The sequence below is a fragment of the Leptidea sinapis genome, chromosome 5, assembly GCF_905404315.1.
Source record: "Leptidea sinapis chromosome 5, ilLepSina1.1, whole genome shotgun sequence".
Taxonomy (NCBI): Eukaryota; Metazoa; Arthropoda; class Insecta; order Lepidoptera; family Pieridae; genus Leptidea; species Leptidea sinapis.
In genome coordinates, this window is record NC_066269.1 from 4400483 (window position 1) to 4416913 (window position 16431).

Below are 16431 nucleotides of genomic sequence, written 5' to 3' on the forward strand. Positions count from 1 at the left end.
GCTAACCGTTCCAGTGACGTATCGTCATAAAATCTTGTACTTATGCTTTGTTCAACTCTCAGGTTGTGGCTTCATCTACAGGATCTTCTTTACAGTTGATAACCTGCTCAACCCCTATATTTGCATATTAGGAAATTGACTTGAGATGTCGCTTTTGTAAATCTAAACAATTTGTTATGTTTTTAAAGCGATAACCCTCACTTCTAGGATTAATACACAAATAAAATTTTAAAAACAAAATTTTTTGAACGATGCGGGACTCGAACGAAACGAACGAAAGTAGATCCTGTAGATGAAGCCACAACCTGAGAGTTGAACAAAGCATACAAAATTTTATGACTTTATATTTATTTAGGTTCATAACAGGGTAGGCACTGCCTAATTGCCTATATGATATGCACGCCCCTGCTTGTGATTTATCACAGCTTTTATTGGTCTTTCTCTATGGACATGAAAAGATACCATATAGATAAATACAGTTTTTGTATACAATAATGCAGAGCTGCTCCAATAGTGGGGGATCCACTCTGCGAACAGCTCGATCGCCTGGCGATGCGTAGAGACGTCGTTTCATTGTGTGTCTTCTCCCGCATTTATCACGGGGAGTGTTCCGAAGAGCTGTTTCACCCAGGGGCGTGCATTCCATATAGGCAATTGGGCAATGCCTTCCTTAATAAGATACTAAATTAATTATATATATCACTATTATGAAAGTTCATTTAGTTTCGTATCTATAATCAAACTTCTATTGAACACACACCCAATAAGTTTTACATTACGGTAAATACATAGTAAAAACCATTGCCTCGCGAGGTAACGTCAACCTCTTTGTGTTATGCGTGCAATATCTAAATTTCTAACTATATAAGGTACCTACTTGTACCTAGCATGACACAAACTAGAGTATTAGGTTGACCATATGGTCACAAAAAACAAACATCTTCAATATTTTGACCTCAAAACCTAACGCTGCCCGACTAAAGCGCATTAACGACTAATAAGAACTACAGTGCCTATCTTGCACGCCACTGGTTTCACCAGATACCTGCCGCCAAACTCCACATTCACATGACACGCAACAAATTAGGATACCATCACCACCATCCGGATGTGTGGTTTTCCTCTTCAATGCAGTTTTCAAGGAACGTTCTTTGTTTACTAGTTGTAAGTAAAGAACTATGAACTTAGCTTCATTGTGCAGTGTTTTCAGGACGATAACACATGGGTACCCTCAAAAGAGCGCATATGATTTTTTGAATGGTCTCTAGTGCTGCAGTAGAATATTGGCGGTGGTGATCTTTTTTTTTTATGAAAATAAGGGTCGAGACCAGCAGGACGTTCAGCTGATAGTAATTGAAAGGCCCTGCCCATTTCAATGCAGTGCCGCTCAGGCTTCTTGAAATATCCAAAACTTTTGAGCGGCACTACAACTGCGCTCGTCACCTTGAGACATAAGATGTCAAACCTCATTTGGCCAGTAATTTCACTAGCTACGGCGCCCTTCAGACCGAAACACAGTAATGTTTACACATTACTTCTTCACGACAGAAATAAGCGTCGTTGTGGTACCCATAATCTAGCCGGCATCCTGTGCAAAGGAGCCTCCCACTGGTAAAACTGACCACTTAAAATCAGGCGACCCATACTTATTTGTCTTCCTCATCCATAAAAAAAGTTTATTTCTAGAAACAATTTATCAAGAATGCATTGCATTTCGATATTATTCACCTTAATGTAAGTTCAAAATCATTCTAATAAATTTTAATGTCCCACAAAGAGGCAAAGAGCGTGTTACCAACTTTTAAAATATGCAAATAGGCAACGGTCGTCTGCGCCTCTGTCACTGATTCGAAATGGCGGGAAACGATTTACATAATCTGTGGTAACAGAAGTCACTGTGATTGTTCAATTTGAAAGGCGAGAATTGTTTTGAATTCGTTTATTGCGTTCTACAAGTTGGAACTCTTATAATTATTGTGAAATAATTATTTTTACAATTTATATTTTTGGCGGCTACAGAAATAAATGTCTAAACGATATTTCAATGTTTTCGTTTTGTACTTTACAATTTCGGTGTCATTAAAACGACTATTCATTCATTCAGAAACACAATACTTTTGTTGAGGTGTTATTCAAATAAATATCTGAATCTTATCTTTTATTACATTTGTACAGAACAAAATAATCTAGATAATACAAGAATATTGCACGTTCAGCATTACAACTAAAACTTTACTACTTACTTTAAGTATAAACTAATTAATGCATCTAATTTATAAAAAAAATAACTTAAGATTTATAAATTAATTATCTACAATATCCTGAGAACTTAATATAATATTTATAAATATATCTACAAAATTATACACTTCCACTTGTCTACAATAAATAAATTCTAATATATTTCTACAGTAAATAATAATGAGTTTTTTTTAATTGTGCAGAAGAATCCCTGAGAAACGCACTATAAATGAACGAATCAGATATAAATCAGATTTTGAGTAGATTCAAGCTTGGCAACATATTTCACAAACCCTGAAGGTTGCGTGGTTTGTGGGTGGGGTTCTACACCATTAATATGCCGAGGTCGAGAATATAGATATGGGGTTATGCACCGAGTGTTTCCGTTTGTTGTCATCTTCCCTTTAGCCTCACCGCTGCCTCAAGTAACTCTAAAGTCCGCCCTCTACGGGAAGCTTGAAATTGAAATGAGGATCCTTGGGGATTCCATGTTACCAAAGACTTTCGTACTATTAATAGTGGCTTGATTCCCGTTTGAGGAGTGATCTTAGCATATATGTTCGCGCGTATAACGTTTCACAGATGACAGTGCATGTAGGCGGGGTACGGAGGAAGTAGCGCGCAAGCGAGTGGCAGCGCATGCGCAGACAACTCTCGCTCGCCGCCCGCCGCTTGCGCGCGCAGCTGTTCCAGCCGCAACTGGTTCTGACGCTTCCATTTTGTTCTAAAACAAATATACAAATGTATATATATATATATATATATATAATGATAATGTGACAATCATAATGTAAACACAAGGAACAAAACTGAAAAAAAAAATACAATACGAAACAAACAACACAACAGAGCAAGCGTATGTTTATTGACATTTGTTATATGACAGTGACATGTAAAAGTGTATAATTATTAATTTTGTGAAGAAGAATAAATACTAAGTAACTAGATATGTATTAACTGAAACATGTTAAGAACGGCGGATAGATTATTACATTATTTTATGTTCTCGTGTAAGTGACAATATTATGTTTTTAATGAGAAATAAATATCTTTAAACGTAACCTAACAAACATAAACTTGTTTGCCCACTACTCGGTTAAGTCGAGTTAGTTAGTCTTGCGATCCGGCTAAACTTAGCCGGATCGCAAGTATTGCAGGCAAGGCCATTCGAAAATCTCCATTTACTGACTGGATCACTTGGCGTTGCGTAGAGATGTCGATTCATTGTGTGTCTTTCTTCCGCATTTATCACGGGGAGTACTCCGAAGAGCTGTTTCACCCGATTCCTGCCGCCGAATTCCACTTTCGCACGACACGCCACAAGTTTGGATATTATCCCCCGCATCTGGATGTGTGGCGGTCATCCACAGGTTTTCAAGGAGCTTTCTTTCACGTAGTACAAACCTGTGGAATGAGCTTCATTGTGCGGTGTTTCCGGGACGATACACCATATAGGTACCTTCAAAAAAAGCGCGTAAAGGCCGCTCCTGTGATTCCTCTGGTGTTGCAAGAGAATGTGGGCGGCGGTGATCACTTAACACCAGGTGACCTCGTTTGTCCTTCTTTTCCATAAAAAAAAGGTGAACCAAGTCATCCTTTTCGAATAGATAGGGATGAAAACAAAATTTTAATCACACTTACGTGGGCGCTACATTGAACTACGAGGTCTAACGGCTACGGCGCGACGTGGAAAAAGTATTTGTCAGTGCCTACGTTAGCTCTCGGCTATTAGATTACCTACAGGATGTTCCGAAATAATTTATTTGTATGAATAAATTGAGCTGAATTTTTTTTTTTTTGAAAATTTTTTTTCATGATCATTTGAGATGATTTCATTTTTTTTATGATTATGATTATGGCTAAGTATCTCTATCCGTGTGTTCATTTAATGTCGCCGTTGAGCGCCACGTTGTATAAGGACCTATTATTTCAATTTATCATCTTGGGTTTTGTATTGGTTGACGTATTTTGGTAACGATGCTACGACCCCTACCTCCTATTTTGGTACCAGGTCTTCACTTGCGTCTCACTCAGGTTAAGCGCGTCTGCCACGTCGCCACGGTCCGCCACGCTCAAGTACTTCTGGCAGCGGAACTTCCGCTCGAGGTACGCCAGCTGCGCGTGTGTGAATGCGGTCCTGCGCCGGCGTGGCTTGCGGCCCGATCCTGACGAGCTACGGGTTACTTGTTGCCGATCTAATTACATAAACACATATTAAACTATCAATTTCAAATAAAGAAAAATTCGAGTCCAGCATCATCCATGAATTTTGGTATATTTTAATCCCAGAAGTGAGGAACATCACTTAAAGCGACATCTCAAGTCAATTTCCTAAAACGCAATTATTGGGGTTGAGCAGGTTATCAACTGTAAAGCAGATTCTGTAGATGAAGCCACAACCTAAGAGTTGAACAAGATATACCAAGATTTACGAATCATACGTCACTCGAACGGTTGACTCAGTTGGTAAGAGCGCGAAGAAAAATTACCTGTAAATTTTAAGTTACATTGTTCTTATTTATCACTTATTAGTAAAACATGAGCTTTCAAGAAAAATCGTAGTCCATGACAGCATCCAGCAGACACAATAAGAGGCTCTCGTTTACGAGATGACACATGAAAAGACGTCGCTACCCTCGCCTTATATCTTATATCTTAGGGAAGGTAAATTCTTGCCCCACGACGTGGCCACGAGCAATGCCATGTAAGCGAACATGATAAACCCTGCAACAGGAACTCAAGGAATCCACAATATTTTAAACGCCATCACGGGACAACTGTATTGCGTATTTATACGAATTATCTACATATTTCAGATAAAGGGGCTTGTTAGAGGCCCTAGAGAGAGATAGTGATGGTAGAAGCTAAGATAGCACTTAATTTCCACCATTTTCACAGTGATTGTCTCCTAAAATTGCAATATTTAATATCTCTTCAGTGAACATATGAGAAACGATCGCATGGTTGAATCCATAGAGAATCAAAGATTATTTAACCTCAAAAGCAAAAAATAAAACAATAAATACCAGCAGTATCCTGTGCATCATTTTGGGACCCTCCAGCGATAACTGATGCAGCAAAACCAGCCAGCAATTGGTTCTGAAAACTAGTCTTCGTTAGATCCATACTCCGTCCATATATGCTGTTAGAAATAGAGTCGGGCACAAAAGCTTCTTCATCTTTCCCTCGATCCGATCTATACAAGTGGAACAAGGATGGGTCATATATCTTCATAGGTTCATCAGTCCTTTCAAATTCATCGTCTTTGAACGGTGAATTGAAATCTGAATCTAGTCTATTAGTGTTGTATTCATTGTGAAAATCATTATCTGAATCTGTAGCTTTATCTTTTCGCTTATCTTCAGTGTCAAATTCATAATGTCTCTGAGGTGTAGAAGTTTCTGAACGGTTATCGCCGACAGATATTTCGTCATCAGAATTGTCTTGATTATGCGCAGTTGAATCACATCTACTGGCATTTTCCTCGTCCAATGCTTTAACTGTAACAAAGTTAATAATAATTAATGATTAATTTCTAATAGTTTTTGTTTTATACAGGTCATGCAGTCCTAGTTAGTGTATTACAGTTGTCCAAGTGATTAGAATTAAATTGCTGATTCAGTGATATAATTTCAGCATTTACCATTCTACCATGTGAAGTGTAGCGTCCTGTTTTCAAATACCATTATGCAAAAAACAATAAAATTTTGTTATCCAAAATATTTACGGTTGTTCCAGATCGATTTCACATGGGTACTTCTTAAAAATACCCTTTAGGTAGAACTTAAAGGCTGGCTCTTGTAATTCTTCTGGTTTTGCAAGAGAATATGGATGGCGGTAATCGCTAATCACCAGGTTACCAGCAGACAGCAATGTATTGAAATTCATAATCAATTTCGACAACACGTAAAGGGTTAATTATTAACAAATTTAGATTCATCAGTCCTCTCAAATTCATCGTCTTCTTTGAACTGTGAATTGATTTCTTAATCTAGTCTATTAATGTTGTATGTGTTGTGAAAATCAGCATTTGAATCTGTAGCTTTATCTTTTCGCTAATCTTAATTTAATTCTAATTATACAATAAGGCTACTGGAATCCCAAGCACTGGCAGTTATTTCGGTCAATGGATCAGCCTATCCAACGCGCAAAATGCTGCCAGTATTCTTGGTACACTTCCTCGTAGTGATTGTTTTAATTGAATGTAATCATAGTATTGTTAATGAAGTTAAAAGTTTGTTTTGTTAGATCATATTTCTATAAATCATAAAGAAAATCTTTAAGGTAGGTGATAATTAATGATTTGTGTGCTAAGATTTACTATTAACAATCCGAAGAAATAAATACAAAATCAAGTTTTCGTCTCTGCGTTTTTGGTTTTCAACAAAATACAATTGCGGGTGCTAACAGTCATAGTCATAACTAACCACGTTTCGTAAACAAAGCACAACACATCGTAAGACTTGACACTTTAACTAACAAACAGCTTTCACACAAAGGCGACCTCATAAAGTTTAAAAAACGACCATAGACACGAGTTTCTGCTCTAATTAATGCCCGGGGGCGTTCCGTTTCACTCGAGCAATTGAATGCGTTCACGAATCGTAGGTTTAGCGCGGGAAAATCTTCTATGGCGTTTGTGTCTTTTAATTTGCATGAAAATGCTGAGGAGTGGGCATTCACCATTCACGGGTCGCTTTTCAAACCGCGGAACTAAATCGCAGAGTCAGTAATGGTGGCTGGCGATTACTTGTTACCGGCGTGAGGGCCCGCTTTGAGTGTTTCTCGTTATAATTTCTGAATAAATATGTTTTAGCGAACCCTCTGAATGTCGGTTAGAGAGGTCTTAATGTTTTCACGTGAATTCCTCCAACCAAAACATTGAGATGAATACCTTTCCAGATATCTCTTTTGAATTGCTTGAACGAGCTTTCGTTGTGGAGTTTTATATGGGAGTCATTATTTTTATTGCGTGGATAAACAAGGAGGTTGTACGGTTCTATATACTTTACGGGCCACTAAATTATTATATAAGGTTTGCTTCATTATATTGTTATTATTTTTTTAATTTTGAAGAACAAATATACAAAGATGTAATTGAACTTAACTGTGAATAGGTATAAAGTACCAATAAAAGAGTTTTTCAAAAATTATAATACATGAGACATTTCGTTTGTTTCATTATTAACAATTGAATAGCAGTGTGTGTTCATTTAACAGATCAATTAAAGTTATAACTTAAATAATCCGCCGTCCGAAGCAAATTTATTAAAATTATATATATCATAACATAAGTGTTTAGATGTAAAGAAAATGTCACCTAAAATATTTGAACAATATGCAATTAAATATATAATTTACGTCAGAGGTTAATGTAAACATGAAAATGACTTGATCATTTAGCCGTTAGAACAAAAAGGTAATGCAGAAGAAATGCCTGGAACATTTGCAATGGAGATTATGTTAAGTTATTGAACAGAGGGGCCCGTTGTCGAACAGACTCATTTATTCCAAAGCACAAACAAAACAGAACGAAACGAAACGTGCCAGAAATTAAAAGATCGTGAATTTCGTCGGTTAGTTTGAATAAACAACTTATATTAGATCGATGTACCTTTTCTTGTTTTATTTTTACACAAAAAATTAAAGGAAATTAAAGTTACTTATAACCAATTACCAGTTCAATAGAACAATTGGAGTGGGAGGCTCCTTTGCACAGGATGCCAGCTAGATTATGAAGAAGGAAAGAAAGAAAGAAAAAAAGTTTATTCATGACGATATAGTACAATAAAACATAAAACAAAATTGAGAAATATTATTTTCTATACGTCACAAGGTACCAACTCAGCATATTTGCTGGTCTGAAAAAATGCACTGGTCTTCCGTTGGGTTTGGTTATGGGTACCAAAACGCCGCCTATTTCTGCCATGATGCAGTAATGTTTTTTTTTTATGGAATAGGAGGACAAACGAGCGTACGGGTCACCTGTTGTTAAGTAATCACCGCCGCCCACAATCTCTTGCAACACCGGAGGAATCACAGGAGCGTTGCCGGCCTTTAAGGAAGGTGTACGCGCTTTTTTTGCAGTAATGTGTAAGCATTACTGTTTTTCGGTCTGAAGGGCGCTGTAGCTAGTGAAATTACTGGGCAAATGAGACTTAACATCTTCTGTCTTAAGGTGACGAGCGCATTTGCGGTGCCGTTCGGAATTTTTGGGTTTTTCTAGAATCCTGAGCGACATTGCATTTTTAGGGGTTATACAATTACCATCAGCTGATTCTGATGATGTCCTGCCCATCTCGTACCTTATAGCCATAAAAAAAAACACTCAAAAAGTGAGAATGATTTAGACGAAGAGGAGTCAACTCTGATTTTATCAATCGCCCAGACATTATCAGCTGTTAGTGATTTAATTAATTAATTAATTTGATTTATTTACTTCTTGCAGCTTTTTTAAATCAAAGCAAAGACGCATGCAAAAGATAGATTATGTTGAAGATCTTGTAATTGCTAATGCATCAATAATTTTTCTGTCAAACCAAAGTAAGTGATTATTTTAAATAACTTAATTAAAATTACTCTGCGTATTAAATTGTACTTATAAATTGATAATTTAATACCTACATAGACGCTATTAGAACATTCGTGAAGCGTCACTCGAACGGTTATCTCATTTGGCAGAGCACTGGCACGGAACGCCAGAGGTCGTGGGTTCGAGTCTCGCAACGTTCATAAAATTTTGTTTTCAAATTTTATATTTTGTGTATTAATCTTAGAAGTGAGGGTGATCACTTAAAAAACATAACTAATTGACTGCTGAAATTTAAAATTAATTATGAAAACATTATTTAATTTATTAAAATAGTATTTATTCGCTGAAAAATTCATGTGAGGGGATAATATAAATAATTGTAAATAAGACACGTTTTGGAAAGCTGTCAAGTGGCCAATTTTGGGATTTGGCTACTGCAACATCTATCTGTCTATATCTATAGATATTCGAAAGATTTCAGTATCTTTAGATAACTGTACAATACACTGAGAGCCTTGTTAGATATATTTTGCTTTGTGAGCCAAAGTGTAACCATAAATATTATATATTGTACACACTGACCTCTACTATATACCACTGGACTGGTGGCTGTCAAAGTGCTTTTCGCCTATTTGATATTCGCCATTTTGGCGCTGTTAGCCATGTAGCGAGAGTCTGCGATACTAAAACTAGCGATGACAACCTCAGCAAACATCGATATATGGTGGGACACTATTTACAAAAAAAAAAATGTATTCTTTATATTCACGTTGATTCCTGAAGTATAAATAACACGGAATGCGAACGAAATTAATTTAAAATGCAAAAAAATACTTCAGAGTATTGTACGCTTCACTCGCAGCCATCTGTATTATACGTCAAAATTAGTTCTCTGGACGCTCGCGAGTGGCGCTTCAAATAGGCACAAAAAATTTGCTGTCAAACATATGGAACAGCCTTCCAGTGGTATTTATACAGGTCTGTGATTGTATATATTATCCCCCATATTCATAATAGTCTGCTAACTTAAAGCATTGCTAATTCTCACTCTGTCTTCTTCTATTGACCTAAGTCAGAATGAGAAAAAACACTAGGAGTGTTTTTTTAAATTAACACCCCGCTAATTGAAACAGAATTACGAAGATTTTCTTGCAGAAGTTTGTATGTGGCTTCGGTCATTTTCAAAACACTTCTGTCAAGACACTGTTTCAAGATTATCAGTCCTATGATACGTAGCTTCTAGCTTTGTATTGTAAATAAGACAAACTGATAGTCATAGGCAAGGTGGAGGGCAAAAGACCATGCGGACGCTCACCCAGCCGCTGATCGCAGGGCCGGATTTAAACTTAATGCCGCCCCTGGGCACCGGAAAAAAATCCGCCCCAATACTGGAATTTTACTTAAAGTAAAAATATGAAATACTAATTAAATTTCCTTAATTCCACAAAATAAAAAAAAATCGATTATTATTTTAAATCTCCAAGGAAATAAATTGATTAAATCTTTTTTATTATTAATTTTGACTAAACGTGCCAAAATTATAATTTACGAATAATGGAAGTGCCCTGCCCCTAGTGTAAATCCACCGCTGCTCACTGGCCTACCACGACTACCTACGACCACAATAAGGAAAGCCGAGGACCGAAAGGAGTGGAAGGATTTAGTGACCAACTATTGGAAACTTTTAAGTACGGACACGACCTTCAGAATTGTAGAATGCAGCCAAGAAGAAGAAGAAAAATACCTTGCTTAATATTAATGTAATGTACTATCGATAGATGTTTTAAAAGGCATAAAAAGCATTTATTTTCTCAAAATTTATTCCTTTAGAATTCTTTTTGATGTCATTTCTAATAACTACTAATTACTACTACCGCTTCGGAAACAAATGGCGCTCTGAGAGAGAAGAAGCGGCGCAGGAAACTCTCCCAGCATTCTTTTTTTGCGCTCTTTTTAATAAAAAATATTCAATATTGTACAGTCATTTCTATCGCTATAAAATAATCACAATCTAGTCTCAGGCTGTCCGATCATTTAGATATTCAGCAGTGGAGTAATAGGATTTACGACAGAGCCATTTTTTATAAAATATTTAAATTTATTTATAGATAATGCCTGAACAGTGGCTGGGACTTTATTATAGAAATGTATACATTTACCCTTAAAGCTATGATGTATATTATGAAGCCTACTAGAATTAGTTACAAGCAATCCCTGATTTCTAGTGTTATAATAATGAAAATCACTATTAAGAGCAAAAAGGTGACGATTTTTGTGAACGTATATTAAATTTTCATAAATGTACTGACAATGAACAGTCCACCAACAGTATACCAACTCAACCTATGCCGAAGATCATAAGAGATCTGGGCAGCTGCTTGCTACTAGAACTGAACAAAGTCGCTACTGGTGTTAAAGATATTCACCGAAATTCTATACGGAAAAATTGATTTCTGTTAAAACATTGCAAATACGTTGTCTAAGTATGTGTGTTTATGTCTGTTCCAGGTAACAAAAAAGTTTAATCAATGTAGTTCATTACATACAACCTCACCGAACTACAAATGTAAGAGCCGTAGTTAGGATCGAATTAATTATGAAATCTATGTATATTTAGTTGTGATTTCTAATAAACAAGAAGCAAGAAAGAAAGTTTCGAAAAATAATTTATTTATAATATTCAAAGCAATTAAAGCGGTAAGTATGAGAGAGGTGTGGGCTGTGGGGTTGAAGCAATTGGTTGTGTAAAGGTTGTGAGTTGAAAGTGAGTGTCATAGCTCTGGGCAAGTAAACAACAGCCGATGTAATATTAGCGAGAGCCCGCTGCGTGTACCACGATTGGCTCATTTTGGTACTACATTTATGTTATACTAAGAAAGCCGAAAGGTAGGATTGGTTATGAACATTGAGAAGACTAAAGCTATGAAAAACGATGTAAAACACCCAATTACTATTAACAACAACACCATTGAATATGTCAATGAATACGTTTATCTAGGCCAAATAATCTCGCCGTCAGACCTCACTTCAAAGGAAATAGAAAGGCGAATAGGCAATGCTTGGAAAAAGTACTGGAGTCTAAAAGAAGTGATGAAAAATAGTTAAATAAGCATGACCATCAAAAGGAAACTTTTCAACACCTGCATCCTCCCTGTCCTAACATACGGATGTCAAACATGGGCCCTTACAAAGGCACACGCTCGAAAATTAGAAGTCTGTCAAAACGCTACAGAGAGGAGCATGATGGGGAAAAGATTATCAGACAAAATAAGAACATCACCAATCAAAAAGCAAACGCAAACAAAGGATGTTTCTGTTATAATAAGGAAACTTAAATGGAAGTGGACGGGGCATACTATAAGAGGACGAGAGAAATGGTGTAAAACTATAATGAACTGGTATCCGAGAGACAGAAAAAGAAACCGAGGTAGACCATTTAGGCGAGATTAAAGCAGTTGCCGGTAGTACATGGACTAGAACAGCTGAAAACAGGAGTCAGTGGAGGCAGTTGGAGGAGGCCTATGTCTATAATAGACAAACAGACAAAACCCATAATTATTCAACTAATTAAAAAAAAAAATATATATAACTTATGAAGGAAAATACTGTCAAATTTAAATAATAATAATGCATGTAAAATTAGATTAAGTATTTTATCTGAATAAAGGCTATTTTATTTATTTATTTATTTATTTGATACTTTTCGAGATATGGACATAACGTAGAATGCTCCGCATATGTAGTGGAATCATTTATATGATGAATATGGATGTTTGCTTCCGAGTCATGGATGTTTATATGTATTTATTTATGTTTATGTAAGTATATTGTATTGTATATATAGTATATCGTTGTCCTGTACCCATAGTACAGGCTATGCCTAGTTTGGAGAAAGATAATTTGTGTAAGTGTGTCAATATTATTATTATTATAAGTTTACAGCTAAAGTGTCTAACGCAGAGGTCCTTGTCCGAATGCAGAAAAACATCGAGTGGGTGAGAACTATCAAACAGCGTAAGATCTCGTACCTCGGTCATATACTGCGCAATGATAGATACCGCCTGCTTCAAACTATTTTGATGGGGAAAATATGCTGTGAAAAGAGGTATTGAAGAAGAAAGAAGTCATGGCTCAGCAAATTAAGGGAATGGACTGGCATCAAGATAGTCCAAGAACTATTCCGCTTAGCCATGGACAAGGAGAAACTTAAAAAGCTGACTGCTGAAAAGCTTAAAATTATAATAAATAATATCTTAAAGCTAAAAGCTTTCACGCTTAAATTAGACTAGCTGCCCGGAAAGACTTAGATCTGTCCTAAGTTAATAGTAAAAATTAAATAAAAAATAATGTCACTTCCGAGTGATCCCGTTATTAATATCTCAACAATAAGCAATGATAACATACAAAAATAAGTTTCGTATACTTCAATACTTTATAAACTTGATGATACTCATTCTAATGCTTTCCGGCCGGGACCGCCGCAACCGCTAAGTCCCTGCATTTTAAATCTGTAATATCTTCCATAATATTCATTTAAGTTACATGCTGTAAAGGGCCGTATTGATATGAAATTAACAATGTATTTATCCATCATTTCTCGTAAAAATGTTGTGTTATGCCAGGTGGAACTATCGCCCACAGAAAAGAATAAAAAAGACGTGTGGCACTCGGGGACTGCCGCGGTGAAGCTATTGCATAGCATTTTTTTATCAACTTATGCAATTATAATTATTTATTTATTTTATTTATGCAGTATATTTTTTAATAATTTTAAAAAAAGCAAACGGGAACTGAGTAAAATTTAACTTGCAAGATTTGATTACAGACAGACAACGGGACAGGTGAAACTTAATAAAAATGCTTGTCATAATAACAAAAATTAAAAAAACGTCATACAAAAAATAAAGAAATTAAAAAAAAATCAAGATGTACCCCAGGCTCGAACCAGTTCTGGGACCTTCTGCACAACTGGTTCTACTACTAGCATATGTGATAACCGCTGTTCCACGGCAACTGTAAAAAGCGTGCCGAAATATCTTTATACATCTAGTAAGGAAGTGTTAGGTTATTTTCGTTACGGAATTTCTGGATTCGGTCCCCACGCTCAAGGCCCGCGATAGAAGCTATCCAATAGCTTAAAAATGGAGATGTAGAACTTATTAAGATGTTCAATACTGTAGTACCTACATTATATTGTTATCTATCTTATAGGGTTCAGACAGCGTTTGCAATGTAAGCGCAAAAATGTGTTAATTGACGACATCACATTAGAAACCTCTAAAATTATCAGCGCGTCTCTACTATATTATGCATGTATTATACATATAAAACTTCCTCTTGAATCACTCTATTTACTTAAAAAAAACCGTATCAAAATCCATTTCGTAGTTTAATGATTTCAGCACTATGTTTGCTGACAGATAGCAGGAAGCAACATTGTGTTATAGTATGTGGTGATATGAGTAGCGTTTCAAGTAAAATAATTGATTTAAAATCATTTTTTTTTAATATTAATAAAGTATACATAAGGAATTGTAAAATAAATAATCATATTAAAACTACGTTACATTGACGCAAACCGGTCAGACAGTGACCAACAGCATAACCCCGCCACATAGTATTCAATCAAAAAAAGGTAAGTATCAATATTGTAGTTCGTGGTACAATCGTTAGTCAGTTATTAAGAGTAAGCACTCGGCACTTGGTACTGGTCGGGGACAGTCGCTTGCAGCGATCATTTGTTAACTTCGTAGAACCAACCCTAACTACAAATTGGACAATACAGAGATCGCTGCGAACTTCGCAACAATAGATATGACAATTGATTAACTGAGATTTGTTATAAGTAATATGTATTACTACTATCTATGAATAATAAATAAAATCCATAGTGAACGATTGGCGAACAGACTTGGTTCTGCAGCATACGCGGTTAAAAAGATTAGACAAGGATATTGAATTGAATAATTAACTGACATAGATGCGGCTTTTTTTTTATGAAAATACGGCACGAGACGAGCAGGACGTTCAGACGATGGTAATTGATACGCCCTCCCATAACAATGCAGTGCCGCTCAGGATTCTTGAAAAGCCCAAAAATTATGAGCGGCACTACAATTGCGCTCGTCACCTTGAGACATAAGATGTTAAGTCTCGTTTGCCCAGTAATTTCACTAGCTACGGCGCCCTTCAGACCGAAACACATTACTGCTTCACGGCAGAAATAGGCGCCGTTGTGGTACCCATAATATAGCCAGCATCCTGTGCAAAGGAGCCTCCCACTGGTAACTGGAACTGTAAGACTAGTTTACTTTATTTATTTCCATAGTATTGTGCCCTGTGGTATATTGCTATGGGGCAACGCTGCCGATATTAATACAATATTTGTGCTACAGAAGAGGGCTATTCGCGCTATTTATAACCTAGGTCCTAAGGAATCATTGAGAGCTTTAAAGAAATAAACATCTTGAGTGTTGCTTCTCAATATATTCATGATAATGTAATAAATATTCATAGGCATATAAGTGAATTTGCTAGAAACTGTCATAACCATGTCACTACATAGCTGTGGAATGAACTTCCTTGTGCGGTGTTTCCGGGACGATACGACATGGGTACCTTCAAAAAAAACGTACGTAAAACGTGCATACACCTTCCTTAAAGGCCGGTAGCGCTCCTGTGATTCCTCTGGCGTTGGAAGAGATTGTCGGCGGCGGTGATCACTTAACAACAGGTGACCCGTACGCTCGTTTGTCATCCTATTCCATAAAAAAAAACATAATATTAACACCAGGAACGGTCATAAGTCGAGTTGGTAAGTCTTTTGTGGGGCGATGTATGTATATGCTTTCACAACCAGATCCCAGAAAATGTTCAAAACAAAAGTATTACGTTATTCAAAAGAATTGTTAAAAAACGTTCGTGTTGCAGGCTCTTTTGATTGTATCGAAATTTTATAAAAAAAAAACGAAGAAGCTGAGTTTCTTGCACCCGTCATTCTCAGGTCTGAGGCATTAATTTCCGAATAGGAGGAATACTTTTCTTTCAATAAGTCATTTCATATGATTTCATAAACAAAAGTATTACGATATTCAAAAGAATTGTAAAAAAACGTTTGTGTGGTATATGTTACTATAACATAAACGACTTTCTAAATGATACCACAAATTGGGAATGGATGGACCGCCCTCAGAATATAATAAGTTTAATTGTACAATATTACTTTGTAAACATATTTTTTTGATGAAAAAAAAGCGTGCTGAGTTTGTTGCGCCCATTCTTCTCAGGTCTGAGGCAATCGTTTTGGAACTGGTAGTTTTTGACTATAAGTGAGGTCACATCCTATTTTGAATAAATATGTTTGAATTTGAATGATTTTTTGTTGTTGTGTTGATTGATTGAACTGTTGATGAATGTGTCGATGTGATTCTACTACATAAACTCCGATACTAACGCTTATTCCGGCACTCAACCTAAATGACTTTTATGTAAAAAGGCGTAGTGTGTAGGCAAAAGTTTGACGGGAATAGAATTGAAATAAATATTTCTATTTACCAGTGACAATATTGAAACAACACTTAGTAAACGTCATGAAGCGATATCAGTTCGTAAACATGGGGAAAATAACTACTAGCAGTGGCGTAGCGTGACTTGGCGGA

At 36.3% G+C, this 16431-nt stretch overlaps 1 protein-coding gene across 1 annotated transcript in view; it reads right to left on the minus strand.

Annotated features, from left to right (window-relative positions):
• Nucleotides 1-2817: 2817 nt before the first annotated feature.
• Nucleotides 2818-16431, minus strand: part of LOC126964712 (NK1 transcription factor-related protein 1-like) — a 33754-nt gene continuing 20140 nt past the window's right edge. The window contains exons 3-6 of the mRNA XM_050807989.1: nt 14807-14824; nt 5268-5735; nt 4235-4436; nt 2818-2965 (exon numbers count right to left, since the gene is read on the minus strand). Coding sequence (XP_050663946.1) covers nt 2818-2965; nt 4235-4436; nt 5268-5735; nt 14807-14824 — 836 coding nt within the window. The remainder of the gene's footprint in view (nt 2966-4234; nt 4437-5267; nt 5736-14806; nt 14825-16431) is intronic.